Consider the following 19959-nt stretch of genomic DNA (forward strand, 5'->3'; position numbering starts at 1 on the left):
TTACTACTGTGATGAGATGCAATATAATATGGACATCATTCTAGAGCAGGGGTCAGTAAACTTTTTCTGTCAAGGGCCAGATAGTAAATACTTTAAGCTTTGTAGGCCATATATGGTTTCTGTTGCATATTTTTAAAACAACTCTTTAAAAATGTAATGTAGTTTACGGGCTGTACAAAAACGCACTGTAGGTCAGATCTGGCCTGTGGGCCACAGTTCACTGATTCGTGTTATATACTAAATACTTAATATAATACATAAGAAATTACAACATAGAAAAAAATTACCGTTCCAGTTTTCCAAGTGTTTTAACTTCCATAGTGTCTTCAGAATTGCCAATAAACACGATGCCAATTCTAGGGATTAAAAGCAAAAAGAAATATAAGATTTAAGGGATAATATTTCATATTTCACAGTATGTCATACCTTGCATAAAAATTTAAAATAAAAGTTTAAGATGTATTTTATAATAATTCCTTTGACTACAGCATTATTTTTAAGAACTTGAAGGATAGAGTAGGTCCAAAACAATACACGCACAAGTATTTCCCTCAAATTATATTATTCCTATTTCATAGTAACCAGACTTTTAAAGATATCTCTTCAAAATGACTCATCGCAAGCTTGACAACCTTATGACACATTTCAAACTCTCACTTAAAATTTAAATGCACTTCTCCTTTATGTATTTATGAATTTCATCTGACAAATTAAATAATTTTCTAGTATTGTCACATTTTTATTTAAAAGGTGTTTTTCTGGGCTGGCCCCGTGGCTTAGTGGTTAAGTGCGCGTGCTCTGCTGCTGGCGGCCCGGGTTCGGATCCCGGGCGCGCACCGATGCACCGCTTCTCTGGCCATGCTGAAGCCGCGTCCCACATACAGCAGCTAGAAGCATGTGCAACTATGACATACAACTATCTACTGGGGCTTTGGGGGAAAAATAAATAAATAAATAAAATTATAAAAAAAATAAAAGGTGTTTTTTTGAAGATTTAGAAATTAGATTAAACTACCTTGCAGCAGCTTCCACTAGAGCCTTTTCATCTGGTGAAGATGCGTAGTACTCTAACTGGGAGGGTGCAAGGCTGGATTGCCAGGGACCATCACCAATGCCATCAGTCTGAACATTGCTAATCTGTACAGTGTGACAGAGACTGACTGCTTTAAAGAACAGATCATGTTTTTTAATCTGTAGAAACATAATTAATATTCACAATAAAAACCCCATTCCCAAATAACATATAAAAAACCAGAAACAAAATTCTAAAAAATATAGTTAATAATTTGGTAATCTAAGATCTAGAACAAGAGTGCTACAATCTTGAATTGCCTGAATAACAGCTGGTTGTTTCTGACTCCAAAAAGTAAAATGTCACATTTGCTTCAACATATGAGTATCTTTAGAGGAGGCATAACCAAACAGCAAGTAAATGCGAAAACCCTTTTGTGAAGGAAGTGAGGTTTCAAAAAGTATTAAATAAATTTAAGCTCTCTTTCTCACCAAAGTGTTCTTTACTTCAAGGCAGTAAGGGCTTTCATTAACATAGTCTCATTTAAATACCCAGAAAACTAAGGCAGACACATATTAAGTGACAAGTTAAACTGGGTTATGACTACAAATTCTCAGTGTTGAATCAAAGGACATACATTTCAAATATATATTCCTTGCCCCATTAACACTTAAACTTTTTCTGCTATAACCCACCAACTACCAAAGAGAACTGTTTCAAATGAAACTTCTATTTATTAATTTAAAAATTACTTACTAGTTCAATTTCATTTTCAAGACTGGTTCCAAAAGAGGAACTGGTTGTAAGATGGGATAAGTTGTTAAGATGGGATAAACTATTACGATAAAAGGGTCCTTCTGAAGAGTCTGGTGTTGGTCCTTCAGATACAAGTCTACCATTGCTTTCTTGGTACTTTATGCCATTAATTGAACATTCCCGAAACTGCATCTCATTTTCCGTCAGTGTACCAGTTTTATCTGTAAACACATACTCCACCTAGAGATAGAAAACAAAAGAAAACAAACCTTTGTGCTCATGGTCCTATGTTAAACAAAAAAACCTCGTCCTCTGTCTCCTGAAGTCAAGTTTACCTATTAACTCTGATATACTGATGTCAAGATTCTTATAATCCAAGCACAATTAGATAATTAAAAATGCCATAGAAACGAAACAGGGTAACACAAAATATTTTAAATCTGTATACACTTTGAAGTTTGTGGCATCTTTAGGTGCATGTTTATCTGTAGAGTTGACTGATAATGTGGTATTAGTACTTCTTTTCTATCCCTTGGATAGGTGTTTTTAAGTAGTAGGACTCAAGAATGATCTTTGAGCAAGGGTAGAAGGGATGCTTAGTAACCTAGAATGTGAAAGAGAATCTGGCCCAGGAGAAATGGTACAGAGCTGGGAACAGGAACATAAAATGATAGCAACACAAGAAGTCAGAAGTGGAAAGTTGTATAAAATAGACAGACAGGACACTGAAACTGAGGGCAGGAAACAAACTCAGTAAAAAGGAAAAACATTTAAAAGAAAATATTTTAAAAAGTAGATAAGACATATAACATTATTACTCTTTGAGACTAATTCAAGAAAACCCCAAAAGAAGGTAGGTCCAAAAAGAGAAGGATGACACAGTCAAGTCTTGAAACAACTAGGATTACGGTGAGGATTTTAATATTGCAATGATGACTGAGAAAGAAGTCATTTAAAAAGGGAGGTAGACATCACAAGGGAAAAAAAAAAAACCTACAGACCAAAATCCCTTACAAAAATAGACACCAAATCCAGGAACATATAAAATGGATTATACAACATAAACATGCAGAATTTATCCCTGAAATGCAAGATTGATTCAACAAATACAAATCAATGAAAACTACCAATGTTTAATAAAATGGTACTTGTCTTTTATTCTATTAATAAAATGATCACCTTGATAGATGCAGAAAAATTTGACAAAACCCAAACCCTTTCATGATAAAAACACTCAACAAATTAGGGATAGAAGGGTACTTCCTCAATCTGACAAAATGTATCTATGAAAAACCCATAGCTAGCATCATACTTCATGGAGAAAGACTGAATGCTTTTCCCCCTAAGTTCAGGAACAAGACAAAGACGTCTGCTCTTGCCACTTTTATTCAACATTGTACTGAAGGTTCTAGCCAGGGTAATTAGGTAAGAAAAAAAGAAATAAAAGGTATTCAGATTGAAAAAGAAGAGATAAAACTATCTCCATCTATAGATAATATGACCTTGTATACAGAAAATTCTAAGAAATCCACTAAATAACCACAAGAACTAATAAATGAGTTCAGCAACATTGCAGAGTAAAAAGGTTAATATACCAAAAGGGAGGTAAAGCTGGAAAAAAATAGGTTTGACCAAGATAATAAAGATAAGTGAGAAACTGTACTTCAAAGTTCATATTCTTGAGAATAGTAAAGATAAATACAACACCTGAGACATAGGAATTAAGCAAATGAAAAAACACAGCAATTAACTCTAGGAGAAACAAAATACATAAAGAAGAAAATGTAATTATAGTACTATAGGGCACACATAAAGAACTAGGAACTAGTGAGCAATACTAAAACAGTCATAAAATGTCATACTAAATGTCAATAAATGAATATGTATTAAATCACAAATTCTGATATAACAATACTGGGGGCCTATGGAGAGGCAAAGTGAGTATGTATGTGTCTGGGTATGTGTGTGGAAGGAGTAGTATAAGAGTTATATCTTTACATTCTATAGTAAACAATGCCTAAAATGTAAAAATCAAGAAAGAATACTATATAAAAATAGAGTGCTAAATAATGGAAGAAACAGCTTAAGATTTAAAAATAGAAAACAGGAATTAGGTGTGGAGCAACGTAGGGCTGTTTTTTGGTAGGAGCCTCATAATATTTTCTGTTTTATTAGTCTTTGTACACGTATTGTTTTGATAAAAACAATAAATTAGAAAAACAAAATAAAAGGATCATTTTTACCTGTCCAAGCTCTTCATTCAGATCAGAAGTATTGACTTGTGCTTTCTGATCTGATTCTTCATGATAGAGATCAAGATCCCAGCCAATAAAAAATGATCCAAGAAATTTCTGCATTTCTACTGTCACATATAATGAAATTGGAATGATGAAATTGTAGAGTACCAAAAAAGCAAGGAAGTCTGAAATAAATCTCAGAATCTATAAAAAAAAAAAATTGTTTTATAAGAGAAAATATATGAGAATTATCAGAAAGTTTCATGTTTAGACAGACCATCAACTACGTTGAAATTCATTTACTGAACTGTCTTATTAACACATTTCCTTTGACTGTTTTGTTGTTCATTAGAATCTTAAACAAAGTAAAAAAAGAAAAGGTTGAATTCAAATTGCTTAATTTGTTACTTCAATGGCATAGCAGTACCACATTCTAACACGCACTCTGTGAAAAATACAATACGCAATTGTGAGTGACACTGAAAATATGTTCTTGTCATTGTCTGCTTTATGGTCTCTCAAGGTTCAAATTTGTCTTCCAATATTTGTATTTTAATCTAAAGTGAAATTTGGAGAAGAATTATTTACCAAAATTGCAGGTTAAATTCTCTTGGTAGTCCATATTTAATCAGTTTAAACCTTTATATGACATAATTTGTGTTACTACTTCACACCATCAGTAGACTGACAGTAAGACTCCCTGAATTATTCTGACAGAATTGAAAATAAATCAACTTACTCTTTAATTCACTTCTAACATACAGTAAATGGAATAAAAAATTGAATTTGTAGTATTGAAGTGGAATGCCAATATAGACTATTTAAATTTTTGTGATCTCTTATAACTATTCAAGTCATGCCATCCGGAATATAAGGTGCTTACACTCTAAAATGCAAAAGGCATATACCAGTACAAACATTCTGGCTACTCTTCGTTTGCAACGTCCTTTTGCCACCCTTCAGTAGAAATAGTTTTAGGAGATCAAAGTGGTCATTCCTATAAGGAGTCACTACCAAAGCAGTACTTGTGCCAAAAAAGCAAGTTTCCTTTACAGGAGAGTCAAGAACACCATAAAATACCTTACTACTATTTCTTTGATGTTCTGTTTTTTGGTTATACCAAGGTTCATCCCATTTTTCTTCAGCTTGCCATGAATATTTCAAGATAGTACTGATGATGGCTTCAGCAATAAGGATTATGAGGTAAATGATCAAAAATGTGTTCATTGACCTGAAACGCAAAAAAGAGAATATAAAACATATCAATTATGTGTTATTATATTCATCTGCTTGGAAATTAATACTGATATTAAATAAGATAGAAAAATATGTAAGATATTGTGGTAGCTGTTTAAAGGACACAGTCTTTGTTTTTTTTTTATAATTTTATTTATTTATTTTTTCCCCCAAAGCCCCAGCAGATAGTTGTAGGTCATAGCTGCACATCCTTCTAGTTGCTGTATGTGGGACGCGGCCTCAGCATGGCCGGAGAAGCGGTGCGGCGGTGCGTGCCCAGGATCGAACCTGGGCCGCCAGCAGCGGAGCGCGCGCACTTAACTGCTAAGCCACGGGGCCGGCCCCACAGTCTTTGTTTTTAAAAAATGACCATTCAATAGAATCTATTTACTAGCCATAAAACAACCCACACACAAGATTACAAACGTATTTACTATACTTATGGTACTGTTCAAAATGCTTATAGTATATGGATATAGAAATGATTATTTTTGACCTTGTATTCTGAGACCCTGCTAAACTCACTTATTAGTTCTAATAGTTTTTTTGTTGGATGCTTACAACCATCTGTGTGAAAAATCACGTGTCTTCAAGTAGGGACAATTTTACATCTTACTTTCTAATATTTATGCCTTTTATTTCTTTGTTTGCCTTGTGGAATAATGCTGAAAGGATAATGCTGAAAACAAGTGGTGAGACTGGATACTCTGGATACCAGCCCTTTATAAATATGTGCTTTGCAAATATTTGCTCCTAGTCTGTGGCTTGTCTTTTCATTTTTTTAACAATGTCTTTTGAAGTGCAGACGTTTTTAATTTTGATGAAGTTTAATTTAACAAAACCAAAATAATACACATATCCATAGTCATATTTATGTGTAAATGAAAATAGACAGTTTTCTTACTTTTCTACCGCAGATCGTTTCTGTGACTTGCTCTTATAATTTAATGCCATCTTAGTTTCCATTCCAGTGTATACAGCAACACCTGCAAAACAAAACAAGTCTTTTAAAATAATCTTCTAGCATGTTTCACAAGAGAAATGCACTCACTAGCATGAAAACATCTAAGAAAAAGTATTATCTGACAGTTGTTAGAATCTGGCTTTCCTTTATGTCTTTTCAGAGTTTTTAAAAGGCTTTCTGAGTCCAATTTTAGGGAACTCCAATCACTCAACCTGTTGGATGGAAAGCATGGTGGTTCTGTTCCTGGGTTATAACTGAGATATCTGAATGAAATACATGTTATCTGAGTTACTCCTCCTGACGGAGGAAAAGGATTTGGAAAGATAAAGATGGCAGGAAAGGCCATTAAAGATACAGCAAACAATATTAACCAAGACAGAAATGGAACAGCACTTTCTGTTAGGTTGCACGATGGACTGGGGTCGGAGTTTGAAAGGCCCTGAATGCCAGAATCTGGAGTCTAGACATAATTTCATAAGCACTGAAGAGATGATATGGAAATCTGTCAGAGCAAATGAAGTAAACACAAGGAAAGTGCTGTTTTTAAAATTTGTGCCTATGTGAATAACTCTGAGATGAGTGAGAATGACAGAAATAATGGGACTTAAACTGGGGAGTGAATGAAATTAGGCAAGACCAGCCTTATTAAAAAAACACTTCCAGGGGCCGGCCCCGTGACATAGCGGTTAAGTGCGCGTGCTCTGCTGCTGGTGGCCCAGGGTTCGGATCCCAGGCGCGCACCAATGCACTGCTTGTCAGGCCATGCTGTGGCGGCCTCCCACATAAAGTGGAGGAAGACTGGCACGGATGTGAGCTCAGGGCCAGTCTTCCTCGGCAAAAAGAGGAGGATTGGCATGGATGTTAGCTCAGGGCTGATCTTCCTCACCAAAAAAAAAAAAAAAAAAAAAACAAACACAAAACACTTCGGAATTATACCATGGTTTGAATGCTAGCTCTGCCATTTATCAGTTCTGCATCCTTTGGCAAGTTGTTTAATCTCTCTGAGTCTCAATTTCCCCATCTTTAAATGGGAAAAAATACCTCATAGAATTGTTGTGAGGCTTGTCTGACAAATTAGTAAAGTGCCTAGAAAGAGACAGATAATCAATAAATGTTCATGCCCATCCCTAAATAGTAAGATTTGAGAAGCAGTGTAAGATTCATCATGCCCTCTTCCTAAAGATATGTCTTGGAATTTTCATCATTAGAATTATTCCTTAAAGGCAGGGATTATAACTCAAATGACAAAGGGCACCAAAATTACAGAAATGCGAGAAATCAGCCAGAACGATACAACAGAGAGAGGTAGTGCTGAGGCCAACAACAGCAGACCCATCTAAAGGCATTCAAACAGTTTCTTTTAAGAGTGTGAAAAGTGTAACTGCTAAAGAGATGTGTTAAAATACAGGCTTACACGAGAGTTCTAAAAAGCCCTTGGCTGTCTCTGGCTTTTGCCATCAGAACATTATTATGGTTTTCTTTTTTAAATTGTGGTAAAGTATACATAACATGCAGTTTATCATTTTAAAGTGTACAATTCAGTGGCACTTAGTACATTCACAATGTTGTGGAACCATCCTCACTATCTACCTTGAGAACATTTTCATCACCCCTAAAGAAAACCCTGTACTCATTAAGCAATCATTAATCATTCTCCTCCACTCCTCAGCCCCTGGGAACCACTAATCTACTTTCTGTCTTTATGAATTTGCCTATTATGGGTATTTCAAGTAAATGGAATCATACAATATACAGCCTTCTGTGTCTGGTTTCTTTCACTCAGCATAATATTTCAAGGTTTATCCATGTTGTAGCATGCGTCAGTACTTCATTTTTTATGGGTGAATAATATTCCATTACATGAATACTCTTCATTTTGTTTATCATCGGGTGACGGACATTTGGGCAGTATCTACCCCTTACCTATTGTGAATAGTGCTGCTATGAACACTCTTGTCCAAGTCTTTGTTTGCACAACTATTTTCAATTCTTTGAGTATATCTAGGAGTAGAATTGCTGGGTCTATATGGTAATTCTACGTTTAACTTATTGAGGAACTACCAAACTGTTTTCTACAAAGGCTGCAACATTTTACTCTCCCATCAGCAATGTATGAGGATTGCAATTTCTCCACATCCTCGCCAACATTTGTTATTTTCCGTTTTTTAAAGTATATGGATTTCTTTATCAGAGAGCCTAATACTGAGAGAGAAAATATAGTACAGTTAATACGAAAGAAGAGAATGAAGAAGAGGACCTCAAAAGCTGTAAACATTCAGCGAATAACATAAGCTGGCCACTCTTGAAAGGGGAGGAGCTAGTTGATAGCCAAAGGTTATCATCAACTTCACAATTTGCCTCGAGTTGATTCAAAGCATAGTGAACTAATGTACATCTCCAATGCAAGAGCACTCTTTATTCATCCTTTTGAGCTGGTCAGTATATGTTCCAACAATACTTGGTATATAATCATAGGTCAATAGGAATTTGAGGAATGAATGAATGGATAAATGAATGAGTCAGCAGTTTTTAATCCAATCTAAGAATAATAATGGAATTATACAGATGGTTTACTGCACCATGATGCCAGATTATATTGGTTCTTATCCACCATTAACAGAAGTGCCAGAATTATCTTTTTAACACTCAGTTTAGTTTCACAACTACCCACAAAGAAATTGTAAGAGCAAGGTTCTAGTTCATTATTCAAAAATAGGGATTAACAAGAAAAAATACAACACAAAATTATATTAATGCAATCTTTGTAAGAAAATTATCATAGACAACATTTAACTAAGTAATAAATTATCTAACCAAAAGACCACAAATACTGTGCTTTTAAAAAATACTTCATATAAAGCATCAACATGAATCTATAAGTAAAAAGTTCCAATGTATACAAACCAAAAATTTCTTTTGTATTTTTTAATCTGGCTCCACGAAGCAAGAGACTCTCTGGCCCCAGAGGTCTAGGGGAAAAAAAATAACCAAAGGCATTGAAGATATTAAAAATTCAATTAAATTCTAAAATGGCATCTTCAGTAGAAGGTACTTGAGCTATTGGTACAACACTGCTTTTAAATAAACCCAAAATCTCAGCTACAATAAAGCTGTCTAGGTCAAACATGATGTTAGTCACTGTAACAACAAATATCTGCTTTAGCATTTCAGTCACTTTAAGATTAGTGGCTCAGAAATAAGATTAGGCCTGTAAATAAACTCACAAAGCCACCAGTTTCAAAATTTTTAAACATAAAACACAGCAAAATGAAAGATTAATAAGCAATGAGTTTAAAATGTTTAACAGAAGATGAAGTTTTAAAATTTTGACCAAAATTAATGAAGTTTTCAAAAGGAAAATTCATAATTAGAATGCAATGTAAACATAAGTTATAGTATGATTTGTGTATAAATGCATGAGTCTGCACAATTAAAATTACACTGGATTATAAGACATAATGTAGTAAGTGAGTTAGTACTTTTTCTAGATCGACACTAAAACTTGACTACTTGCATTGTACACTTCTTGGAGCACAGGTCTTCTTGGTGTTTGAATTTCTCTCCATTAAGGAGATATAAAACGAGAAGGAATAACTAGAAAGGAAATTGTATTTTCTTAGTGATAGCAAAATGATAAGACTCTGCTATGGATAAGTGATAGCAAAATGATAAGACTCTGTTATGGATAAGTATAAAAGCCTTAATTTTGTTGATATTCCTTATGCTTTTCTGAAACATACATACATAGTTATCCAAATCAAACAGAATCTGAACCAATTTTGAAGATGTTTGCAAACCCAAAGACTCTAAAAAATTCAATGAACCAAGGAGGGTCAGGTATTTGGGACATGGTTAACAAGTATGGTTTTATTAGATAGTCATAGTTGGAGTACACTCCACACATATTCCAAAACCAATTATTCAGGAGTCATAAAATAGCTCTTTTTCACTTGGTGTTGGTTCTAGCAATGAACAGAAAAACCTTGAGCTCACACTGGCATATAAAATTGGGATATAATGATGGCTTCAAATTAAAAGATCATTCATCAGTTCATTCAGGTTGCTTCAGAAAAGAACACGGCTCATTTTTTTAATCATTCTAGGGGCTGACGTAATGTAATTGATCTTTTCCTTTACCAGCCATAATATCTTAAGGAAATTCAGACTATGTATCCACACATGTATTCCACTATGTCACTATAGAAATCAAAATAAAATCTAGACACAGTTATTCAGCAGGGGTCCTACTCTTACAAACACCTTGTTACAGAGTTTACTGAACGTGTTCCTATGTTAATGTTTATTAAAAATGTGAATCAGTGCTGATGCATATTTTTGGTGGCTTGTCTTGAAGACTTCATTAAAAAAATGTTCAACTCTTTATGTCAGTGACCTATTTCATGCAGCCAGTATAAACTGAACACGTCTCCAGAAAAGAGGTGGAATGTTAATTTGATTAGAAGTTCAAGGGCTGGTTCCAAGATTTATTCTAAATTCTTGGAATCCAAATTCTAACGGCTTGGTGGTCATGAGTAACAATGTAATCTCATCCTATCAGCAAATGTTTGAACTGACGAAAAGCCTTCTTTCATGTAGGTGCCAGAAATTAACCTGAATATTGAGGAAAAACAAACCAAAACAACCAGCCAAACAAAAAACAAATCAGAAGAGTAAATATGAGGTTCTGGATTGGCCACTAAATATTTACTCTAGTTTCTGCTGAATGATTCTGAAGTGAAGAAGCCCATAACATTCATACTTGTTAAACATTCTATAAAACATGCTTTTTTATTCTGGACTTTAAGTGTAGTGGGTTTAAATGTGTAAGGATCTGAATAAGAATGGCTATGTTTTCTTTTATGTTACTACCTAATATCATTCGAAAAAGAAATACAAGTATACAAATAATCTTACTAAATTATTCTCATATCATTTCATGGGATTTGTTTCATCCTCACTTGCTGCTGCTGCAAATTACTAGAAGATAAAATGCTAACTGCTTTTATGTTAACCCTTTTTCACGATATGCTGCTTACTTACCTAACCTCCCTTTAACTTGATTTTAGTCCCTCCTCCAAAGAATTCTCACTTAAAAGTAATTGGATAATGCACATTTCTTCTTACCTTAAAATTTCTTCCAATTGTTGAGTTATCATCATCTGACCTGTGAATCTATCAAAGAATTCACCATGTTACAAAAAAAACAATGATATATTACTTATGACATCAATGGGTGGAAATTTTAGAAAGTTTTGGCACTATTCTTATACATGAAACAAAACCAACTTTTTGAACTTTTGTATATATGAATGGTCCAACATTTATGTTAGAAATTACAAAAGTGAATAATTATCAGTCATCAAGCTTTAAAAAATTTAATATTCTTGCCATCTCCACGCCAGCTATGAATGAAGTAATGAATGAAAAAATGTTTTCAAAACAGCTATGCAAATGTTATATATTACTATTATTAGTTTGGTCATCATGAGAATTTACAATTGCTACACAAAAGATGCATACATTATTTAGCTAACAATGAATGCTCACATATTTCATCACAGTTTACTAAATAAGCCTCCTGTGACCAGAATCATTCATTCACTCATTCATGTACTTATTCATGCATTCATTCATCCAACAAATATTCATTGAGCAACTACTATGTGTGAGCTAAGTGGTGGGGATAGAGTAGTAAGCAAAAACCTACTGGTGAACTTCAGAGCTTCTTTAACTTTTGGCTGCCTGAAATCTAGAATGAGTGGCCTGTTATCATAGCATATTTTCATAGCCTGGCCTTTCAGTTCCAACTTCCAATACCAAAACAGCTCCATAGCATAGAGTCAACGCAAGTATACAATTACTTTCTACTATAATGGGAAGTAAATTCTGAGCTGAAGCAAATTCTAGACAGAGCTTCATGTTAATCATTTAACTGGGCAAAGAAATATTAAGCATTCCCTTCCAAACATCCCCTATCATTCCTCCAGTTTCCAGGTCACCGATGATTTATCCCTTGCCGACTTTGGCTTCATTGTTTCTTGCTAATCTCTTGCTTCCACTTCCTTCAGCTCCCTGTATCAGGGAGAAGCAGTGTTTTTTTATTATCTCCACTTAATGGCATTTTATGTAGCCCTGGTTCCAGCCTCAACTTTGGATTTAGGTTCAAAGAACCAATTCAGCTAGTCTCTCCATGGGCATCTTTCATAGATGATGTGTGATCAGTCTTTTTAGATTTTTCTGAGTTAAAATGAAGGAAAACAGGTCTTTTGTTAGAATTTATCTGTGCTCTTATCCTTGATTCTGAGGCACTTATTGTATCTGTTCATGCCAAGTTCCATGCTAATTAACTCATCTTGCACTTTCCTTAGTCCTTTCTCCAAATCCACACTTTGATTTGTTTCAAAGTGGAAACAGCTTTATTATTCTCTTTTCTGATTATAAAGACTACATACACTCAAACACACATATTTTATAAAACGATTCAGACAATATAAAAGGACATCAAAAGGGAAATAATCACTGGTAATCTCACTACTCAAATATAAACACTTAATAATTTGGGGTATGTTATCCAGGCATTTTTTCCATGCACATATAGATATATATATATATATATGTTGAAAACAAAAACAGGATAATACTATAAATACTGTTGGTAACATTCCTCCCCCACCCCCAACATGTTCTGTCAAAAACAGGGATTTACACCATTATTTTTAATGGCCACACATAGTACTGCATTTTTGGGTTACTGCATAATTTATTTAAATGATTCAATCCTGATGAAAGTTTAGTTGTTTTCCAACTTATGGATAGTCTAAATAATGTACTCCTGAACAACCTTGTATATATATCTTTTCATATTTTCATTAAGATAAATTCCTAGGAGTAGAATTTCATAAGAAAAAATTCCTAAAAGTGGAAATGCTGAGTAAGAGTCTAACAAATAAAGAGGTGAAAAGAAGAGAAAGAAAGAACTAAAGGAGCGAAGGGAAGAGAAAATGGCAAATACTGTGAAATAGGCACCTCCTAGAGGCTGCTCCTAAACAAAAGGCTCTCCTAGTTTTTATTTCTTCCAGTGGCTTGGCAGAGATCATTTCTTTTCATACTTTAGCTTCTCTCAATAAGCTATTCAAGTTCTTTAAAAAGGAATAATGTAACCCCAATTAATAAACAGGTAATTGGGAAGGAACTGACAATGTTCAAGGGGGAGAAATTAATAAACAAACATAGAAAAATGCTTAGCAGTTCTAATAAAAAATAAAACTAGTGTTTTACAACTAGTTATTTATAAAATCAGCAAAACTTGTAAAACCTGATAAACTTATACTTTGCTCATGGCAATGAAAAATTAGTCCAATGCTTTTGTAAAGTAATGTGTCAGTACGTTTATTAAAGGCCAAATTCTATTAGGGCTTTAATCCAATAATTCCACTTCTGTAGCTCTGTCTGTTCTTAAGGAATAATCTAGTACCAGATCATAACTCCAGGAGGCAGGAGCTATCATTGTTTCTTTACTGTTGTAGTGTCAGCGTCTAGCACTACACCTTGGTTACGGGAAGCACTCACTATCTGACGAATGAATGGGCAATAAAAATGTTCACACATCCTTCGATCGAGTAATAATTTGGAACTCTATCATTCATCCATTCATTCAACAGATATTCATTGAGTGTCTACTATATGCCTGGTACTGTTTTAGGTACTTTAATTCAATAGTTAATTAAACTATACACACACAAATCTTGCTTGCATATATCAGAGCAGTAACTCAATAAAAGGGAAAATTTAAGTACATAAAATTAAGTATATAAAGATATTTACTCTTTCAACTGTGAACAAATATGTACTAAGGCCTCTTATATGCCAGAGCTGTTCTAGGTGTGTGAGACACATCAGTGAAAAAAAACACCCAAAGATTCCTGCCCTTGAAGTTTACAATTTTAGTTAGAGACACAATAAGCAATACACATAATAAATAAGTAAATTACATAGTATACTAGAAGGTATTGGGTGTTACGAAAAAAGAAAAGCAGAACAGGATAAGAAGGATTAGGTTGCAGTATTAAATAGTCAAAGCAGGCTCCACTGAAGAGGTGATTTAAGCAAAGACTAGAAGGTGGTAAAGGAGTTAGACAAGGAACAGCTAGTGAAAAGCTGGGAGTGGATATGGCATGCTCAAGGGAAAATAATGAGGCCAGCGTAGCTGGAGGATGAGCAAGAGGGAGAAGAGTCAGAAATCAGGTCAGAGAAAGGTTGGGGATGAGGGCAATCAGTAAGGTTGTATAGATTATTATAAAGATATGGGTTTTGACTTGGAGTGAGATGGAAAAGCCATTACAGGGTTTGAGCGAAGGAATGCAATTATCTGACTTGCATTTAAAAAGGATCACTATGGCTGCTTTTGTGAGAAAAGACTGCAAGGGGAAGAAGGGAAAGCAGAAGAACCAGAAGGATGCCATTGATGGCAGTAATCCAGGCAGGAGATGATACTGGGTCAGACCAAACTAGTAGCAGTGAAATTGGTGAAAGATGGTCAGAGTTTGAATGTATTTTGAAGGTAAACCAATGGACTGGGATGAGATGTGGGAGAAGAGGTGAGGAGAGGTGAGCAGAGAAGGGATCTGGGGAGTCATGGCTGACTCCAAGGTTTTTGGCCTCAACAACTGGAAGGATGAAATGTCATCAACTGAGATGGGAAAGGCTGTTAGCATAAAAAGTTTTGGAGGGAAGATCAGAAGTTCAGTTTTCAACATAATTAATTTGAGATTTCTACTAAATACCCAAGTGAAATTGTGGAACAGGAAGTTAGATATAAGATTCTGGAATTTGGGAAAGAAGTCTGGGATAGAGACATAAATCTAGGAGTCATCAACATGTAGATAATCTTTAAAGCCATCAGCTTGGATGAGATCACCAAAGGATTGAGTGTAGATAGCGAAAGGTATAGGGAGAGAAGTGAAGAGGACCAAGGACAGTCCTGGGGCACTCTAACATCAAGCAGTCAGGGAGAAGAGGAGAAATCAGCAAAAGACATTGAGAAGGAGGGACTGGTGAGGGAGGAGGAAAACCAAGATAGAGGAGTGTCCCGGAAGCCAAGTGAACTAACCGTACCAGAGGAGGGAGTGATGAACCATCCAACCACTGGATTTTGAATTGGTGAACTTATTTATAATAAGGCGCCATGCAATATTTGCAATAGCCAAACAATGAGAGAGTTGGGTATTGAAAGATTAGGGAATGGTTAGGTTCTAGTACACTCAGACTGTTATGCAGCCATTAAACATGATCATTAAGAATACTATGCAGTAAGATGGAAAATACTTTTTTTTTAAATCACAAAAGCAATTCATATTCTTTCAAGAAATGTTAGAAAATATGGAGAACAAAAAGGTATTAAAAGCAGCTGAAATCCTACCACCAAGAAATAACTACTAACATTTTGACAGGTAATTCTTCCAGGTTTTTCTTTTTCTCTGTACCTACCCATTTTTCTATCTTGCTACTTAACTACCTATCAAAACACATATACATACACATTTCTTTTCATATAATTGGGATCATATGACAGCTACAACTCTGTATCTTATTTTAGTATATTCCTACGTCATTAAATTCTTTGAAAACATCACTTTTATTATCTACATATTTCATCTTATATCTGTACCACACACCCATTTTAGCATTCTCCTACTTGGACATTTAAAATGCTTTCAATATTTCCCTTTTATATAGTATATAGTAAAGCAAAAAAACACAATGTTATATATATAATGTCTTTACAGCTATGAGTTAGTTCCTCAAGGACAGAAACTATGCTTATTTGTCTTATTTATCATCTATCATAATGAGCATATAGGTGCTCAACAATAATTTGTTGAATGAATGAATAAACAAAAACAGCAATAAAATTTTTAAAGTAGTGATATAATTAATTATGAGTATTCTTTCCATTACTGAAGTCTTCTATAGTAGTTCTATTACATTTATATTTAAAACAAAACGTATACATTTAGTAAGGAAGTGGAAAAGAGAAAATAAGAAAAACATCTTATATTTAACAGTGAATTATTTCCTATTAAAAGAAGTTTTTTCACTTTCACCCCATTTTCCAAGATAACATAAAAATCATCCACCAAAGCATTAGTCATATTTGATCTCATATTAATCTTATGCTTGCATAATGCTGCATCATCTTTTAGTTTTTAATAATTTTTTAAAATAACTCATCATTATCTGAGACCAGGAAATAATAGAAATCTTAAAGTTCTAAATTCTTCACAGTTAAATCTATTTTAAAGTTTAAATGCTCTTAAAGCACAGGACTCCAAATTTTTACAGTTAATTGGAAAACTCTACACTGCATTTGACTGTGATGAAAGTGCAAGATTTTTATAACATCACATAGAGAAAACTCCATTATAAATGTATTGATTCAGAACAAAGATATGTAAGAAATCTGGAAAAGCCAATGACTAATGATAAGATTTTGAAACATTTCAACCAACAGAGGGGATATATAACATGACAAGAAGCTGAGGGTGATTTTTTAGTTTGGTTGTAATTTACATTCTATCACCACCTATTGAGCAAAAATGAGCTTAATTTCTCATATAAGCCTTTAATAATAAAAAGTTGTTTCCATTCCGTAGCTCACAATAATTAGCATATCACAGAAAGATGACTTACACTGTATTTAATAAATTATAATGTTAAAAGGAGTTAGTTCCTAGGGAACACAAAGACATAGCCCTTGCCTTCACAGAGTACACACACACACATCATTAGCTTTTCTTCTTCTAAGGAAATAATCTCACTTCTCCTATAACTACTATTACAGTTATGAAGTTTACTACTACAGTTATAAAGCCAGTTCAAATTGAAGTGGAAGGTAATGGGAAGAAACGTGTGATTAAAAGCACTGCTTCTGAATTAATACTTTGGCTTAGAATTTTGGCAAATTCTGTTTTTAGTGTTTTTTTCCCCTCTTAATTGATGTCCCCTTCCTTCCCCCAATAATGTCTTCAATTAACTAAAGATTTCATTGTACGTTTAGAATTCTAAAAAGGAGATCTGTAAACAGGATTTAAAATGAGTATGCTGCCTATCACACCATACCTGTACAAATCTGCTTCTGGTTGGTGACATTCTATCATAGCTTCAAGAGTGTCCAAACTGGCAACTGTTTGTAATACTGCTGTTTCTGGAACGGCCACATGTGTCTGGGGAAAAAAAAAAAAAAGGATTCAATTGAACAGTTTCAAGATCCAAATGGGACCTTAGATCTCAACTATTTCAAACTCTTTTATAGATGAAATCACAGCATACTGTACTTGAGATCACTTAACTATACAGCAGAAAAGAGGAGAAAGAAGAACGTAAAATAACAAGTAGCAAAAGATGCTGCTGTGACTACCTGCCGACAGAGGCAACTTGCATATAAGGAAATTAGGTCTGTTAACAGTCACTACTGCTCCAAGTTTATTACAAGCTATTTAATAGGAAAAAAAATATCACTTTTCATCCTTGATTGTACTCTGAAAACTGAGAAAAATTTAAGCGTGTCCCTTATTTAAAAAGAACCATAACATTAAAAGATTATATATTTCCTAAAAACACTTTCCACTTTTCTTTAACTTGACTAAACCATGTGAGGCTTCCTCTGAAATAAATATTAACATTATTTCTTTTAAAAAACTTAATTTTTTAAAGTTTCAAGAATTTAAAAAATTTCTCCTTTATCATGTCAAACTTCATTACCTTAACCAAAGGAAAATATCACTATAACCCAAAGACATTCTGTTCACCAAGAGCAACACTCAAACATATACACGTACACACCTTCAGGTTAGTTTCTCCATCCAAACTAGCAGTTGTAACGTGACAAGAACCATCAAGTCGATCTGAGGACAGAAGCACCAAATCTGCAGGGAAAATTTCATCTTTGGCTACTCGAACAATGTCGCCCACCTATGAAGAATTTTGGGGAAATGTGAATACAGATTTTAAAAGGCAAGAACTTATTTTTATTGAGTTCTAAACAAGTGGTCTGTCACAATATTTTAATGTAGGAAAGCAGGATTTTAAAAGATATAATCAGATTAAAATTTGTGATACCAAAATATAATTGATTTTATTATTTACTAAATGCATACCCGAATGTTTTTGGATCTAGTTTTTACAAGGCCACCACTTCGAACAACATAAACAGGAGCTCCATTTACTTCATTATCTGAGTTATGTCGCAACCAATCTTCATATCCCTGTAAATATCAAAATAATAAAAAATACCCTTTTTAGTATAATTAGAAGATACTTTTAGCAGATGAGAAAAAGAAACACAAAAACTTCCCCAAAACATTTCATTCACCAGAATTACATTCGGCTATTTTGATGTATATAATCATAAGTATCTGACATTCATTCCTACTAGAAACACTCTCTTCTCTTGGTTTTTTTTTTTTTTAAAGATTTTATTTATTCATTTTTTTCCCCCCAAAGCCCCAGTAGATAGTTGCATGTCATAGGTTCACATCCTTCTAGTTGCTGTACGTGGGACTCGGCCTCGGGTTGGACGGAGAAGTGGTGCCTCGGGGCGCACCCGGGATCCGAACCCGGGCCGCCAGCATCAGAGCGCGCGCACTTAACCACCAAGCCACGGAGTCGGCCCTCTCTTGGTTTTCATTACATACATGTTCTTGGTTTTCACAGTACCTCTTTAACCACTCTGTCTCAATTTCCTTACAGGAGGCTCCCCTTATGGCACTTTAACGGGCCCTCTTTTTACCCTTCACTTTCTCACTACAAAATTTCTTCTATCCATGTGTCTTCAAAAAATTCTGAAATTATATCTCCAGCCCATATCTCTCTTCTGAACTCTAAACTTGAATATCCAACTGGATTCTTAATATTTCCATTTTAATGTCTCATAAATATACTAAACATTTCAAAACTAAATCGATGATGTTATCCCCCAAATCTGTTGCATTTCCAGTGTTTCCCATCTTGACAAACGACATCACCACCTACTGAGTTGTTCATAACAGAAATCTGGGGAGTCATTCTTGATTCCTACCTTTTCCTAACACCTATTCAATCAATAAGTTGTATGGCTTCTACACAAAAATGACATTTTAATCATAAAATATAAATTCAAAGCATTATAGACAATAAATAGAAAAATACTGAACAGATTTTGAAACTGAGGTTGAGTTCTTTTATTTTCTTAAACAGACCAACAGAACTAACTATAATTTGTACTTCAAAAAAAAATACGGTAGACTATGTGGACCATCATTAAAAAGGGAAACAGAGTGGCCGGCCCGGTGGTGCAAGCGGTTGAGTGCGCACGCTCTGTTGCTGTGGCCCAGGGTTCGCCAGTTCAGATCCCGGGTGTGCACCGACGCACCGCTTGGCAAGCCATGCTGTGGGGGTGTCCCATGTAAGGTGGAGCAAGATGGGCACGGATGTTAGCCCAGGGCCAGTCTTCCTCAGCAAAAAAAAAAAAAAAAAAAAAAAAGAGGAGGATTGGCAGATGTTAGCACAGGGCTGATCTCACAAAAAAAAAAAAGGGAAACAGATATAAGCTTTTCACAAAGAATCCTTTGATTAAATGTTAAGAAGTGGCAATTTTTTTTTAAGTGGAAAAGACTTCTTGCGCTATTTTAGAGAAAATTCAAGAACTCAGGGGTACAGCAATAAGCACACATAAAATGACATCCAAGAGATAGCATTAAGTGATAAAAGTAAGGTAT

At 34.5% G+C, this 19959-nt stretch overlaps 1 protein-coding gene across 3 annotated transcripts in view; it reads right to left on the reverse strand.

Moving 5' to 3' along the window:
• ATP11B (ATPase phospholipid transporting 11B (putative)) overlaps positions 1-19959 on the reverse strand; it is a 99521-nt gene that overhangs the window by 49703 nt on the left and 29859 nt on the right. For all 3 annotated transcript variants that reach the window (XM_058556283.1, XM_058556281.1, XM_058556282.1), the window contains exons 5-15: positions 18361-18468; positions 18047-18175; positions 17324-17427; positions 11330-11377; positions 9110-9174; positions 6146-6227; positions 5086-5236; positions 4012-4209; positions 1769-2008; positions 1016-1191; positions 288-356 (exon numbers count right to left, since the gene is read on the reverse strand). In XM_058556283.1, the coding sequence (XP_058412266.1) occupies positions 288-356; positions 1016-1191; positions 1769-2008; positions 4012-4209; positions 5086-5236; positions 6146-6227; positions 9110-9174; positions 11330-11377; positions 17324-17427; positions 18047-18175; positions 18361-18468 (1370 nt within the window). The remainder of the gene's footprint in view (positions 1-287; positions 357-1015; positions 1192-1768; positions 2009-4011; positions 4210-5085; positions 5237-6145; positions 6228-9109; positions 9175-11329; positions 11378-17323; positions 17428-18046; positions 18176-18360; positions 18469-19959) is intronic.

Source organism: Diceros bicornis, chromosome 15 (genome assembly GCF_020826845.1).
Source record: "Diceros bicornis minor isolate mBicDic1 chromosome 15, mDicBic1.mat.cur, whole genome shotgun sequence".
NCBI classification, from domain to species: Eukaryota; Metazoa; Chordata; class Mammalia; order Perissodactyla; family Rhinocerotidae; genus Diceros; species Diceros bicornis.